The 17335-nt window shown below is 40.4% G+C and overlaps 1 protein-coding gene across 3 annotated transcripts in view; it reads right to left on the reverse strand.

Moving 5' to 3' along the window:
* Positions 1 to 17335, reverse strand: part of IFT80 (intraflagellar transport 80) — a 166862-nt gene that overhangs the window by 66400 nt on the left and 83127 nt on the right. For all 3 annotated transcript variants that reach the window (XM_075546978.1, XM_075546977.1, XM_075546980.1), the window contains exon 9: positions 82 to 261. In XM_075546978.1, the coding sequence (XP_075403093.1) occupies positions 82 to 261 (180 nt within the window). The remainder of the gene's footprint in view (positions 1 to 81; positions 262 to 17335) is intronic.

Below are 17335 nucleotides of genomic sequence, written 5' to 3' on the forward strand. Positions count from 1 at the left end.
AAAATATTTCCATTTAATAATGAGAATAATTCTAAACTCTGTATAGTGGCTGTCTATGAAAAGACACAGTTGTAATCATACCTGCATGGTTCTTCTTTTAGTTAGTGTGACTTGAAAATTTTTCCACTCCCAACGTTGCTCCACTACATGTGCAAAAACAACATGCCCATTTCCGCAGGCTCCAGCGATCTGAGTACCATCAATTGACCATGCAATATTAAATATGCTGCCCGTGTTGGGCTTTTCTAAAGCATATGACCACTGCAGAAGAAAGAGCAAGAGGAAAATCTATTTAATACGAATCATGTTTTAAATGAAGCAAGTTTTAAAGTGGAAGCATGCTCCTATATTAAGATAATTATTTTAAAAATGCATCTTAAAAAAAAAGAATGCATCTTTATTCTGGAATTACAAAAATATTTTAAATAAAATTACAAGTACTAAGAACATATAATTTTTAAAGTATACAGTAGAACATAATGAAACAATATACAATCTCTCAAGAACTGAACAAAAGAAGCATTACTTAGATTCACATTATATTTCAGTCATAATACTTAACAGATAAACACAAATATTCTATAGAAAACCACTAAAGACTCTCACTATTAATTCCATAAAGATCTTTGTAGTTCCTACACCTAAAACTGTATGAATACCTTAATCCAAGAACACCACTAATAACTGAAACTAAAAGCCCAATATAACTTTAGCATACCTGATAAACAAACAAACCCCTGGCAGTTGATTTTGACTCAGGGCAGCCCTGTGTGTTACAGAGTGGAACTGCTCTACAAGGTCTTCTTGGGGGTCAACTTTTTTTTTAATTGTTTTATTAGGGGCTCATACAACTCTTATCACAATCCATACATACATCAGTTGTGTAAAGAACATTTGTACATTCATTGCCCTCATCATTCTCAAACACTTGCTCTCCACTTAAGTCCCTGGCATCAGGTCCTCATTTTCCCCTCCCTCCCTGCTTCCCCCTCCCTCATGAACCCTTGATAATTTATAAATTATTATTTTGTCATATCTTGCCCTGTCTGATGTCTCCCTTCACCCACTTTTCTGTTGTCCATCCCCCAGGGAGGAGGTCACATGTAGATCCATGTAATCGGTTCCCCCTTTCTAACCCACCCTTCCTTTACTCTCCCAGCATAGTCACTCATACCACTGGTCCTGAAGGGAAGGGATCATCCACCCTGTATTCCTTGTGATTCCAATTCCTATCTGTACCAGTGTACATTCTCTGGTCTAGCCAGACTTGCAAGGTACAATTGGGATCATGATAGTGTGTGTGTGTTTGGGGGGTGGGGGGCAGGGAAGAAAGCATTTAGAAACTAGAGGAAAGTTATATTTTTCATCGTTGCTACATCGCACCCTGACTAGCTCATCTCCTCCCCGAGACCATTCTGTAAGGGGATGTCCAGTGACCTACAAATGGGGTTTGGGTCGCCACTCCGTACACCCCCCTCATTCACTATGGTAAGATGTTTTGTTCTGATGATGCCTGAGACCTGATCCCTTTGACACCTCATGATCGCACAGGCTGGTGTACTTCTGCCATGTGGGCTCTGTTGCTTCTGAGCTAGGTGGCCGCCTGTTTACCTCCAAGCCTTTAAGACCCCAGACGCTATATCTTTTGATTGGTGGGCACCATCGGCCTTCTTTGCCACATTTGCTTATGCACCCATTTGTCTTCAGCGATCATATCATGGAGGTGAGCACACAATGATATGATTTTTTTGTTCTTTGATGCCTGTTAACTGATCCCTTCAGCACCTTGCGATCACACAGGCTGGTGTGTTCTTCCATGTGGGCTATGTTGCTTCTGAGCTAGATAGCCGCTTGTTTACCTTCAAGCCTTTAAGATCCTTGGGGGTCATCTTACGCAAGCAGATCACCAGGCCTTTCCTCCATGATGCCACTCGTAAATTGGAACCAGCAAACTTAGGTTAGTCATAGTGCACTTGACCAATGTGTTATCAAGGGAACTTCATATCTAACATCATAGACCAACTGACCTACAGTTTATTTTTGCTTTTCCTTTCAGAATGCAGTAGGTACAATCTCTCCTGTTTTTAGCAGCTGCAGAGCTGGCTGACTCTCATAGGAGGACCCTCCCGGGTTTTCAGTGGCTGATTTTCCAGAAGTAAATCACCAGCTCTTTCTTCCCAGGTGACCCTAGATAAGACGTGAACCTCTCACCTTCCAGTTAATAGCATGTTAACTGTTTGCATTACCCAGGAATTCTTAACCCGTCCTAAAACCTAGTTATCTCTTTGGGAAAGTTATCTAAAGACATAATAAGCGTGTGAATATGACAGTAAGTAAAAGTGACCTTACATGCACTTCTTTTTGGTTTTTCGGAAGTAGCACACATATTTACTACAAGGAGGACTTATTTGACAAAAGTCATACACATTATCTTCCTGTTCTTCCAAACTTAGAGTTTGGACAGCACCCAACAACAACGGGAGGAGAAAACAGAAAGAAATACTGAGCTAGTATTATTATAGCTTATTTCCTTCACAGTTCTCATGTACTAACAAAACAAACTCTACAACATGGAACTTGTCCTTAAAACCAAATTTTGAAGAATAGAAAAGTACCATGACAGGCAAGACATATTAAACTCTAACCATTTTTTAAAAATCAAGGTATGATTTCTGTTGTTTTAGATTATTGTAGCAATCTAAAAATATACTAACATAACCATGTCTGCTGAAAGCAGATTGGTTTTTATTGGTTTTTTTTAACTAAGTATTTTGTATTTTATCATATATAGTTGTGAGAACAGGCTCAATAGTTTCAAAAGCTTTTATTTTTTAATTTAGGGCAAGGTTACAGTTTGTCAAATCAGTAAATTTAAAGAATTTTATTTGCAACAAAAAAGATTTAACTTTTCTTTTTAAAATAATTTTAACCCATAAAATCTCTTATATTTCCCAATATACCATGGTATACTCAATTTACATTTGTATTTCTACTTTGTAGAACAGAAGACAACCTCCTTCACTGTAATGTGGTGCTACCCATCCCCCACTTACCATCTGTGCTCTTCTTGAATGAAACTACCCCTTGCTTCATGTAACTCCATGTGGTGTGGTCCTCAGACCAGCAGCATGAGATAGCTAGTTAGAACTCACTCTCAACTCAGTGCAGACTCAAATGGACACTTCTGTGGATTTACTAGACTGTAACTGTTTACGGGAGAAGAAAGCCCAGCCTTTCTCCCGCAGAGTAGCTGGTGGTTTAGAACCGCTGACTGTGACGATCGCAGCACAACCCGTAACCACTACACCACCAGGGCTCCCCAGTTAGAACTAGTTCCAACCCAAACCAAATTCACTGCTATGGAATCCATGCTGACTCATAGGGACTCTGCAGGACAAGGTAGACCACCCCTGCGCATTTCTTCGACGGTAACTCTTTATGGGAGTAGAAAGCCCGTCTTTCTTCCACAGAGCTGCAGGTGGTCTCAACTGCCGACTTGCGGTGAGAAGCCCAATGTGCACCCACGACACCACCAGGGTTCCTTTGGAACTTGTTAGGAATACAAAAAGTAGGTGCTCTACCCAACCTACTGAATGGGACTCTGAGGCTGGGGCCAGGAAACTTTTTAGCACACTCTTTAGGTGATTTTGGTGCTAAACACCAGTCAGTGGTTCGAACCCACCAGCTGCTCTGTGGCAGAACAATGAAACTAGCATCTCTGCTCTCTAAGTATCTATACCCTATATAGAGTCACTACGAGTCAGAATTAACTCGATGGAAGCGGGATTTGGGGCTTTAGGCGATCTTATGCACATAAAGTTAGAATACAGGTTCTCACCATTGGCTCCAATAGATAAATCATCAGTGAGGTTTTTAAAATGTACTGAGGCCTTCTTCCAACTAACTAGATCTAGAATCTCTCTGGGTGGGTCCTGGGTGATTTTATTTTAAGTCCTTCAAGTAACTTAAAAAAAAATTTTAAGTAAACTTTGTGATACCTTTAAGACTATCATACACAGTTGGCTCTGTGTTAGTACCTTGTCAATTCATCTATCTCTTTTAAGAATTGAACAACCTTGGACTTACTTCCTAAACCAGCTGTTCATAGTTATTTATAAATGTAGGCTTATACATTCATCAACATAGTTTTTTTCCTTTTTAATTTTGTATAAGTATGATTAACATTTCAAACATAAACTAAAATAGGAAAAATAATATAAAGCAAATATTGTAAAGTCCCAGTGTATATTAGAATAACCCGGAGGATTGCTTAAATTATTGCTTGACACCAACCCGAGTGCCTAATTCATTAGATCTTAAGTGGGGCCCAAGAATGTTCACTTCTAAAAACTGTCCAGGTGGTTCTGAAGCTACTGATTGGTTGACCACACTTTAAGAACAACTAGTATAGTGAGCCTTCACCTACCCATTATCCAGCTTTCAAAAGTTACAAAATCATGGCGAATCAAATTTCAACTATGCCTCCAAAACTCAATTCTCTCAACCTGTCTATTTATACCTAATCTCAAAACCACTATAATCTCATTATAAAATATTTGAGAACCATATATACTCATGTATAAACCGAGGGTTTCAGCACATTTTTTAATGCCGTTTTGTGGTAAAATTAGATGTCTCGGCTGATATTCGGGTTGGCTTATATTCAAGTATATGCAGTATTTAACGAAGTCTCAAAAGTTTGTGCAAAATTCCCTTCTCTTAATTCCATTTTCCATGAATCTTTTGGAGCCCTCTCAAATTACAGTAGAAACACAGACTCTTAAAACAAAAGCTCATTACCTTTAAAACAACCTCAGTACTAAATACAACCAATAATACTAATTTTTAATTATTAATTTTTTTCAGCTTGCTTTGTTTAAATCGAGAACCAAATAAAATACAATCAATGTGCCTGGTTAGTAGGTTATTTAGATGGTTGTTTACCTATAATTTCTCCTTCTGCATCCTTTTCTTCCTCTGGGAATATTTTTCTTGTTGAAGAAACTGGGTCATTTGTTCTGTGAATTTTCCCACCGACTGGATTTTGAGATTTGCACTCTCAAAGGATCTTCCCACACATTCCTATGTTCCCTTTATTTCCTATAAATTGGTGGCTAGACCTACCGTTTCAGTCAGCTCCAGGTATTATTTGAGGGAGGGGCAGGGTGGGGAAGCAAGAGTGTTTCATAGATAGTGTTATGTACTCCATCAGGAATCATTTATTGTGCTGTAGCCAAACAACGATCGTTGCCTAAATCCCCTAATTCATTGCTGTTGTTTTTCGGTGCCAAGTTAGTTCTGACCCATATCAACATTACAGATAGCAAAACAAAACACTGCCTGATCCTGCCCCAAGCTCAATGCCACGTTTGAATCTATTGTTGCAGCCAGTGTGTCAATCCACCTCCTTGAGGATCTTCTTTTTCCATGAAAGGCTGGGCTTTCTACTCCTGTAAAGAGCTATAATCTCAGAAACCCACAGGGCAGTTCTACCCAGCCCCATAAGGTCACCATGAGTCTGCATCGGCTCAATGGCAATGACTTTTTGTTTCGTATTGTTTCTGTTTTTTGTTGTTTTCTGTAGTGGTTACGTGTTGGGCTGCACTTTTTTTTGGTCAGCAATCAAAACCACTAGCAGCTCCGCAGGAGAAAAACTGGGCTTTCTACTTCTGTAAACAGTTACAGTCTCAGAAACCCACAGGGGGTCGCTAAGAGTCAGCACTGACTCAGTGGCAGTGAGAGTTTTTGGAGTCCCTCTCCAAGGACTAGACTCTCCTGATAACATTTCCAAGATGCATGAGTCTCACCAACTAGCTAGCAAGCATTCTAGCTATGCTTCTTCCAAGAACGATCTGTTTGTTCGTTTGGCATGCCATGATATAAAAGGTTACTTCAAAAGTTGGTGGAAATTTTCCACTACCTTTAAACTATGTTTTTCTACAAACCTTCTGAAGGCCCCGCTTATTTCATACTCGTCACCATACCATAATTCAAAGGCACCTAGTATTCATTTGTCATCATGATTTATTTTCGAGCTTCTGCATACATCTGAGGTGCGTGACAACGCCTACCTTGGGTCAGATGCACCTCAGTCCTCAAAGGGATGTGTCTGCTTTTCACAGCAGATGTCCTCAATGCAACAAATCACTTGATTTCTGTTTTTTAACCTTTTACTATCAACTAGGTGGATGTTTATACAGCTGATCATCAGTTTGACACTCAACAACTCATCAGATTTTCCATTGGCTTGGCCTATGTCTAGAATTTTCCCTCCATCTCTCTCTGAATGGCTATTGTTTCCCCTTCCCCCAGACACCACCTGCCTATGCTCTAGCCTGTGCCTTTGTCTTCCTGCCTCCCCCTCCACTCTGCTTCCACGGGCACTCATTGTGGATCCAAGTAAAAGACAGTCACTGAGAAATTCAGTATTTTCTGTTTATCATAAGTTGCTTATTGATCCATTTGTAAGGGTTGTTGTCTTCTTCATGCTGAAGTGAATCCATTCTGACAACTGTCTTCTTTGATCTTCATCAGCAAGTGCTTCAAGTCCTCCTCACTCTCGGCCAGCAAGGTGTGGCATCTGAGTATCACAATCGGGCGTCTTCTTCTGATCCTGCTGCCCCATTCCCATAGTCCAGCTTCTCTGACTATCTGCTCAGCATACAAAATGGATACATAAAGTGAAAGGACACAAACCTGATGCTTATCTTCCTTGATTTGAAGCAGATCACCAGGTCTCTTTTTATACGTTGTCTTAACCTGGAAGCTCCACTGAAACAGGTCCACCCTGGGTGACCCTCCTGGTATTTGGACCCTTGGTGGCATAGCCCCAAGCACCACAGCCACACATAATTACACACAGCATGACGAGCCGACAGAGGAGTAGGTAGATCCAGGCAAAATGAAATCCTGACAACTTGAATCTTTTATCCATTTTCATATTATTTACCAATCTAGTGAGGATCTTTGTTTTCTTTACATTAAAGTAATCACTTCATAATAAAGGCTGTGGTCTTTGATCTTCTCAGTAAGTGATTCAAGTCCTCTTTGCTAGGTGGTAGACTAATTAATTAAGAGATGCCAAAGAATAACATTCTTAATCTTTCTTTTTCCCATTGTTGTTGTTCTTAGCTTCAATGAGTCACTCAGTCTCATGAGGGTCCTTAAACAACTGCATAGCTAACAATTTAATGTTATTATTAACTCGACAATACAAAGCTTGTCTATCAGTTTGTCATACTGAGGTGGCTTGTGTGTTACTGTGATGCTGGGGCTATGTCACAGCTATTTTAAATGCCCAGCAGGGTCACGTAAAGTGCACAGATTTCAGCAGAGCTTTCAGACTTAGAACAGACAACAGAGAGGACTTGACTCCTCACCTCAGAGAAAGAAGCCACTAACAACCTTATGCATAGCTTCAAAGTATGTCAATACAATACAGATGATATATCCTAGTTACTTTCCTTGACAATATATTGTAACTAACATAGTTTTCTTTAAAAACTGTGTATTTTTAAAAACTTTAAAAATTACTTTTGGTTTAGTAAAATGCAAATAGACACCAATCAAACTCACTGGTATGGAGCCGATTCTGATTCACGGTGACCCTATAGGACTATAGGAGCAGAACTACAGGAGTAGAAACTGCCCTTGAAGGTTTCCAAGAGGGCCTTTACTGGAATCTTAGAAAGTCTCATCTTTTTCCCTTGGAACGGCTCGTGGTTTCAAACTGCTGACCTTGCAGTTAGCAGCCAAATCATAACCACCACACCAACGCAACACGAAGAAGAAAAAAGCTGAAGAAAATAGTAAGAAAAGGTGATGTTTATAAAGGAAGTTTAAAATAAAAAAATAAGTTTATGGAAAAGATCAGTATTCATAACATTACTGTATATGCTCATGCATAAACTGAGCTTTTCAGAACATTTTTAATGCAGTTTTTGTGGTAAAATCAGGTGCCTCAGCTGATATTCGGGTCGGCTTATACTTGAGTATATACGGCATGTCCAACTAAAACCCAATGTTATTTTGAGTTGCCTATGAAAAAGCATCATGCCAATGCACAACAATGTTTCAATTGACTGCTGTTATGCTTTGGGGGCACCAAGCAATCTATTCTTTGTCTAAAGGCAGGGCACTCTTGAAAAATTATGAGGCTGGCCAGTTTGGTTTAGGCTCTGGGTAAATATCGCTGACATACTTGATGGTGTTCTATGGTTAGTTAAAATTCCCCGACAAAGGGCCATCACCATGGGTAGCACAGGCAGGCCCCAAGGTGAATGTCTGACAACAGACAAGTTATACTTGCCCTTGAATGTTACATAAACTTGCCCTCAATTTGAAATAAGGGGGGAGGGGAACAGAAGTTATTGCCATCAAGTTGATTTTGACTCATAGTGACTCTGAACGAGTCACCATAAAACTAAATTTTGCTGACAGAAGACAGCCTCATTTTTCTCCCTCACAGCCACTAGTGGATTTGAACCAAACATCTTATGGTTAGCAACAAGATGCCTAAAACATGACACCACCAGGGTTCTTTGAATCAACTCCTATTTGCCACAAATTCTCCATGGCAATCACTTTCACTTGCTGCCTTGAGGCTTTTTAATTATTGAAAAGGCTTTGAGTCTTTTCTTCAAGGCTTCAGAACAGGTTCATTCCAAATCTACCCCATGCTGAGGATTTACATATCCACTCCAGATATTGTTGTTAGGTATCACCCAGTCAATTCTGACTCATATGTGCAACAGAACATAACACTGCCCAGTCCTGTATCACCCTCACAATTGCTGTTGTGTCTGATTCCATTATTGTAGCCACTGTGTCGACGCACCTCGAGGACCTTCTTCTTTCACTGACTTTCTAGTTCACCAAGTATGATGTCCTTTTCCAGAACTGGTCTCTGCTGATAACAAGTCCAAATTACATGAGTCAATGTCTCACCATCCTCATTTCCAAGGAGTGCTCTGACTGTACTTCTTCCAAAATATATTTGCTTTTCTGATGGCCCGTGACACTTTCAATATTCCCTGCCAACACCTAATTCAAATGCATCCGTTTTTCTTCAGTCTTCCTTATTTGGTCAACTTTCACATATATATCAGGTGATTGAAAATACCATGGCTGAGAGTCAGGCACACCTTATTCCTCAAAATGACATCTATGCTCTGTAAAAAAGAGATCTGGTGCAGCAGATTTGTCCAGTACAATACATCAATTAATTCTTGGCTGCTTCTTCCAAGATCATTGATTGTAGTTCCAAGTAGAATGAAATCTTTGACAACTTCCATCTTTTCTCCATTTATCATGATGTTGTCTATTGGTTCATTTGTGAAGATTTGAGGGCAATCCATACTGAACCCCAGATGCACTAAATCAGAATCTACATTACAACACCAGAAAGGGACAACTCAGAGTGCCCCACTAGGACAAGGAAAACTGACTCTGTGGGCTTCTGAGACTAACTCTAGGAGCATAGAAAGTCCGTCTTTCTCTCATATTTTAATAGGCTACTGTAAAGTTATCAGCTTAAAACAACACAAATTTATTACTTACATGAGACCATATGTTATTAATAAGATCATATCTTATGAAAGGTCTTACATCTGACGTAGGTGTCATAGAGCTAAAATCAAGATGTCAACAGGCTACATTCCTTTTGGAGGCCCTGGGGTATGATCCATTTCTTTGCTTGTTCAGCTTGTTGGGAAAATTCTACTCTTGCAGTTGTGAGACTGAGGACCCTATTTCCTTTCCTTCCTGAAGGCCATTCTCAACTTTCAGAGCCCACTTGCATCCTTGGCTACAGACCTCCATCTCCATCTGTGAAGCTAGAAATAATAAGTGAGCGTACTCTCACTCTCCCAAGCTCTCTTCCTCTTTAGCCATCTCATCACTCTCACCTAGCCAAGAAAGACTCTTCGTCTTTAAGAATTCATACTGGAATAGACTGGCCTAAATAATTCAGAAAATACTACCTCAAGCTCCATACCCTAAGGTACATCTGTAAAATCTCTTGCCATATAAGGAAACATTCCATAGAATCCCAGGCACAGGAATGTGAGCAGCACTGAGGAGTCAACACTCTCCCATCATATAGCTGATGTATTAGAAGGAGCACAGCAAGGACATGAAAAGTTTATTCATTATTTGTCCAAACACTCAAATTTGAATATAACCATGTGAAGTAATACTCTTAAAATTCGTTGTTGGCTTTGACTTTTTAAAGGCTTCTTGTTGTTGTTAGGTGTCATCATGTCAGCTCTGACTCACAGTGACCCTATGTACAATAAACAAAGCACTTCGTGCTCCTGCCCCTCCCCCACAATCGCTATGTCTGAGCTCCGCGTGACCGCCATTGTGTCATCTCTGTGAGGAGCTTCCTCTTTTTGCTGCCCCTGCACGCTACCAAGCATGACGTCCTTTTCCAGGAACTGGTCTCTCCTGACAACATGTCCAAAGTACAGGAGACGAAGTGTGGCCAACCTCCCTTCCAAGGAGCAGACTAACGTGTGTGTTCTTTGGCAGTCCATGGTCCACTTTCCAGATTCTTCACCAGCACCTAATTCAAATGCATCAATTCTTCATGCTTTCTATTCATTATTCCCTTCTCACATGTCTATGAGGTGTTTGAAAATACCACAACCTTGGTCAGGTGCGCCTTAGTCCTCAAAGTGACACTTTTGCTCTTTAACGTCTCAAGTAGAACCTAGTAGCAAATTAGCCGAATGCAATATGTCCTTTTTTATCTTCTTCTTTGATTTGATAGGATTTCTTAACTTCGGCTTCCCTGAGTAGTTGATAGTCAATCAAAATAAAATGAAAGCCTGGACAACTTCAGTTTTCCTCTGTTCTGGGCAACAAGGTCTCATCGTGTAAAGGAAGCAGTTATTCTACATTATGGTTTAGGCACTTCCTGGTTTTATAAAAATTAATTTTATAGCAAATCTATAAAAACCGTTCTCTAATTCCCTCATTGTCTTTTATTATAAAGTCAGAAACTTACTCATATAAAAAGAAAACCTCTCCAAAGATAAACTGAAAACTTTTCACAGATTCTGTTGACATGGCTTTGAGACACAAATGGCAGCCTGCAGGGTGAACTGCCTCCCTCCGGAACCATTTTCTAAGTCTCTGGCCTCAGCAGCAGTGCACCCAGGCAGTACTGTGTTAGGGTGCAGGCAGCCCTGTTTACCCCCTACCTCTCCGGTCACACTTGATTAGACCAGGCATGCTTACCTCACCTAAGCTGGGCTAGATACCCTTCCAGAGGTATCTTAAACTGGCACTAAGAGACCTAAGTTGGCTTCCTTAGGGAAGGAGATGGACACTTGAGAGTTGTTAACATAGCATGTGAAAAAAAAATTTAAGTTAGTTTTGAGGGAAAGAAAAAGTCACACATATTTAGACAACAGATGCAAAAGACACAAAAAGAATGGTTTCTGTGATCTTCTAAGATTCCAGTTCCTGGTTCCTGGGGGCTAGTTGCTTCTGGAATATATCGTGATAGCCAATTCCTCTTTTTGCTTAGTGGCTTCTGTTACTTGCAACTATAGTAAAATGGAGCGTAAGTTTAAGTTACAGGATCAGTCATACTTCTCTAGCATTACTTGATTCCCTGGCCCCAACCAACCCCTGCACCCCCAATTCAGGCATGCTATATATAGGGCTACTTCTTTATGCGTGAAACCCACTACCATTGAGTCAATTCTGACGCAGAGCAACCCTATAAGGCCAAGTAAAACTGTCCCTGTGGTTTTGAGAACCTGGAACTCTTTCTGGGAGTAGACAGCCTCATCTTTCTCCCATGGAGTGACTGGTAGTTTCAAACTGCTGACCTTGCAGTTGGCAGCCCAATGTGGTACCACCAGGATTCCTGGTATGTAGAATTAAAACCAAACATTACCATCAAGCTGATGCTGACTCTTAGTGACCCTTCTTAAGTATCCGAGACTGTAACTCTTTACCATCTTTATCCCATGGAGAAGGCTGGTGGTTTCAAACTGCTGACTTTTGAGGTTGCAGCCTAATTGCAGAACCACTATGCCACCAGGGCTCCTCTCTTTAAGTAGAGAAAAATTATGTTAAAAACAACACACTGACATTACTAATAAAAGGAGGAAGCAGGGTATAGGTGACCATAGAAAATGAGTCATAGAATTGTGGAGCTGAAGTAAGAGAAGCAATCAGGTTTGGTAGGAATCCCCGGGTGGTGCAAGTCGTTAATGGGCTTGACTGTGAACTGAACCTGAACGTTGGAGGGCTGTATCCACCCTGAGGCACTTAGAGCGAAAAAGCCAGTGATCTACTTCCCAAAAAATCATTGAAAGCCCTCTAGTCTACCCACAGTGGGCTGCCCTGAGTCAGTGATCTCAACAAACCTAACAACAACAAGAAGCCTTTAAAAAGTCAAAGCCAACAAACAAACAAACAAATGGTTTCCTTACTTTGTAGAGGAGGAGTGCCAAGGCGCAGAGGCCTTCTTCAACTTTGTGCACCCCCTGCTGGAGCCTAGGCTCCAGAGCCTTACAGGCAGGCCGATTCTACTCCTGTGCTTACAAAGTCCCAACGTGAAACAAAACAAGCCGTCACACTCGACAGTGCAGCACAGGGACCAACAGCTGACAATCTTTCCTTAAAGTGCTTGACCTATTAAAGGACGGATGTTATAGCTTTTAGAGGAAAAAGACCACTGGTGTCTTTTGGATTTTCTTAGATTGTTTATACCTTTCCCAATTACAAAAGTGACTTGCCATAAAGAATATTAATAAAACCTCCTGAATGCCACCGAATCCTTTTCACTGTTTGCTGTTGCGCGCTGTGTGGCTGACTCTGCCTCAGGGCGGAAGAGCACTGTTGTAGAGGTTTTCTTAAGCTGTGCTCTTTGTAGGAGCAGAGTCAGGGATTTCCTACCTCTGACTTGCTTTCAGCTAACAGTCCATGTAAACCACTGTGCCACCTGGGCGCCTTATCAATATACACTAACTAGGCTAAAGGAATTCTCAAAAGTCTGTCTCTTGGGCCAAGTGCAGTGAATTCTAGATGTGCCCATAAAAAAAGGTTCAAGTGGAAGAGAAAATAAACACAACGTTTTAAAACTTTCTTTAAGGCATGCTAACTAATTTTTAAGATCAATATTCTCTCTCATGTGTCGGGTTTTATAGGCTCTTTCATGTACCAACAAATGATCTCTGTCTTAAAACTGTATGTGTCACTGACTATGACAAGTTGCATCTAGCAGTTAAATCTAGTCACGGGAGATGCTGAATCATTTCAATAACTCATTAGGGACTGACTGGAGGACTGTGTTTCTACAGTGAAAGCTCTGAGCACCAAAACTCACCAGGATTGCCTTATTTTTCTGGGCCTTACAAGTCTCCTGCCTTTGACAGGGTGTAGTCTCACCAATTTTCCATCACTCCGTTTAGTCGAAAAGATTTGTTTGCCTTCTCTAATAGGTTTCCACCCTACAGCTTTTATAGGTTGTACTGTATAATAACAGCTAATTGAATAAATGCTGAAGGCCAGTGAAACAGAATCACAAGTTATTTCTGCGAGCAATAGCACCACCTGCTGATAAACAAAAGCAATTGTGTGAGCTAATTAAAAATATAGCCAAAGGTATTTTAATATTCCAATCTTTTCCCGTTAATCTTATTTTGTTTCATGTACCGTAATTCATTAATATTTTTATATTACATTATACCGTAATTCAGTACATATATTTATATCAACTGACTTGGTGGCAACTGGTTTGTTTTTGACTTTCATAATAACTTAAATGTGTGTGCCTCATATATTTGAATCATGAGGTTCTCAAAAATATAAGGTTAAAAATAAAATTTACTTTAAAATCTAGAGAAAATTTACTTACTCCATAAAAATTTACTTATTCCATAATTTATTTTACTAACCACTCAATAATGTAATTGAGTGTTTGATATTTCCTGACTACCTCACTAAAACAATGCTACCTCCCTTATCTTTCCCAGCACTTGTTATCTAATACAGTTCATATTGTTCCCTTGCAGTTGTTCCTCTGTTGAGACAACAATGCTTAAATGCAGGCAATTTATTTTGGTCACTATTGTTACTTTAATACTTAAGGTAGTGCCTGGCATTTAATAGGCTTTCAGTATTTGTGAAAGAATTAATGAGTATTAAAATAAATAAACAAATGAATACACAATGAATTTCATTCTTTCCTGATGATAGATGCTCAAAACTTCAAAGCTCTTGACAGACCTAGGAAATTATTCTTGAAAACGCTGTACCAATTTACCCCTGAGGAGCCCCAGTGCCCGCAGCAGTAGGATGGGCACAGACGGTGCTCTGTGGGCTGTTCATCTGCAGGTCATCTAGAGTTTGCGTTTGAGAGGCACTTTCCCTGCTTCACTCATTTGCTCATTTTTTGGCAGCTCCAAATTTTCTATTTGGCTCCTTTTCCAAAATTTCTAACTGTACTTGGCTATTTTCTATTTGTGCAGGCATTGTACTTCTGGTCTACTTCTTTGTTCTCCTTTACTCCTTCGCCAACAGTCTCCTTTCGCTGAGTACATTCAATATGGTTGGTTTAATGTTTATGTCTAGTAAGTCCAATGTTGGGGCTGCTTCAATTTCTGTCCATTTCTTGTTTTCTATGAATGGGCCATGCGTTCATGCTTCTTAGGATGTCTGGTAGGCAGAAGGTGCCTAGGGAAAACTGAGGCCTTGAGATTTGAGAAGCAACCCAGTGGTGAGCTCCCTGTGCTTCCGTCTTCCCCCTGTATTTATTTACCTGCAGATCCTGGTCTGGAAGTTAAACCAGACAATAATCCAGAATGCCAATGGGTGCAGACCAATTAAGCAGCGAGTGAAGCCCTCTCTCTTTCGTCAAAGGGCCAGGGTGGCCGTGGCAGGACCCTTTAGACATAATCAACCTATTCTAAGAACACACCTGAAGAGCAGCCATGATACTCACGGCAATGCGCACTGCGTGCTGTTGAAGCAGGGAGAAGGAGCGTTAGCTCCATTCCTGCGCTGCACTGGAGTGAACAGGGCGGGCGTATCCTTTGTCCTCTCCCTCTCCTGCCGGGCACTACAGAGACTGTGAATCGGAATCCCAGCAGCCATCCCAGTGCTGCAGTAGTGAAGCAGTGGCCCTTCTCAGTGTGCACGCTGAAGGCTGTAGAATGAACCCTGTCTATTACCCCGGCGCCACACCAAGCCAATGATCACCAGTCCTCTCGCAATAAGAAAGCTGGGGGAGGAATATGGAGAGCCAGAGAAAATTCACTCGGTCACTCACTGTCATCCAGTGTTGACAACTCATAGCAACCCTATATGACAGGGTAAGTAAGCCTGCTCCTGTGGGTTTCTGACTCTGTAACTTTTCAGAGGAGTAGAAAGCTTCAGCTTTCTCCCTGGAAGTGACTGGTGGTTTTGAAGTGCTGACTTGGGAGTTAGGCGCCCAACCTAAACACTATGAAGTCCTTGGAACACGACCAGGCAGCCCTACGTGAACCTGACCAGAATCAACGTAACCAAACTGTGAGGACTGAAGTGATCTGTGGAGTGCCACAAAGACCTTAAATTTGCTCCTGAATAGAAAACAATCAGGACACACTAGACCAGCACTGCACAAGCTTTCTCTTTAAAACTGTTTTGTTAGCATGTAATTCACAAATCACACTATTCAATAGTTTGATCATACTAAGAAGAGCAGTACAACCCTCCCCGGTTTTAGGACATTTTCTTCATTCTTATACTCATCGTTATTAGCTCTCCATTTCCCTCAAAAAATGACTCTGGAAAACGAATTGATAGTTGAACTACAATCCACAAAATTAAGCCAGGGCATGAATTCTGTACCTATAGATGAAATCCCTACTAAAATGGATTTACATAGAAATGAAGAAACTAGTCTCTTTTTCATAGCCTCATAACCATCAAATTTTCTAGGATGCACTAAAATAAATTACTTTATAAGGATTTTAAAGTCTCTCATAAAAACTGAACTGCTAACCACAGGTCTGCTGTTCAAACCTACCACCTGCTCTGTACAAGAAAGATGAAGCTCTCTGGTCCAGTTAAGAGGACCAGAAAGATGAAGCTCTCTGGGCCAGTTAACAGCCTGGAAAACATGGAGTGACGACTGACTCAACGGCTGGGGTGATAACCAGAAAAATTTGGAAGGCACACTGAGTGATCTGCTTCCAAAAGATCCTAACCCTAAAAACAAAATAGAGCAGTTTTATTCTGTACACCAGTGTCACTATGAGCCAGAATGGTTACACTCTTAAAACAAACTCTCAGCATAGAAATAGAGTATACAAAGGAGAACTACATGGAAATTTAAGAACTGAAAATACAGTATACAAAAAGACAAAACTTATTGAGTGGGTTCAAAATCAGAATTATAGGCCTCAGGGGTCCTAGTGGTGCAGTGGATTACATGTTGTACTGCTAACCACAAAATCAGAATCATGACAAAGAAAATAATCAGTGAACTTTAAAACAAAATTATCTGGTCTAAATCATATAGGGAAAAAATCAACTGAAGGGGAAAAGGGGAATAAAGCTTCCAGCACCTGTGGGGTTCGAACAAAAAGATCAGTCTCAGAAAGAAATGGTGGAGTTAAAAATAGACTTCCATAATGCTGTAAAGTTCTTACATTTGATTCAAGACGTAATCCTACAGATTCTGGAAGCTGAAAGACCAAAAGAAACTCATGCTGAGATACATCACAATCAAATTTCTGAAAACTAAAGACAAAACAATGTTTTTTAAGCAATCAAAAAGAAGTGATACATCATGTGTAGGGAACAACTATTCGAACAACAATGATTTCTGCTCAGAAACCAGGGAGCCCAGCAGGAAATGGTGGAATATTTCCAATTGCTAAAATGCCAACCCAGCATTCTATGAGGCTATTCAGCAAAAATACATGACTGATGGTAAAGTAAGGACATTCTCAAAGATAAACTAAGAGTAATCGTCAACAGAAATCCTGCTCTGAATTGCTGCCGGGAGTTCTTCAGCTAGAAAGGAAGAAAGAGCGGCAAAGGGAGTAACGCATGCATCAGTAGAACAAGCTCCAATCTCTTGAGGATTTAAAGTTATATTTGATCAGTAAAATAAAAATTATTACATTAGCATATGTGTTCTCGATGCATACTGAGGTAACATTTAATATCGTAAACTAAGTTTGACAATAAGACTATAAGTACCGTATATACTCAAATATAAGCCGATCCGAGTATAAACCAAGGTACCTAACTATTACCTGGGAAACCAGAAAAACGGATTGACTCGAGGATAAGCCTAGGGTGGGAAATGCAGGCTGTGAATTAA

Source organism: Tenrec ecaudatus, chromosome 4 (assembly GCF_050624435.1).
Source record: "Tenrec ecaudatus isolate mTenEca1 chromosome 4, mTenEca1.hap1, whole genome shotgun sequence".
Classification (NCBI taxonomy): Eukaryota; Metazoa; Chordata; class Mammalia; order Afrosoricida; family Tenrecidae; genus Tenrec; species Tenrec ecaudatus.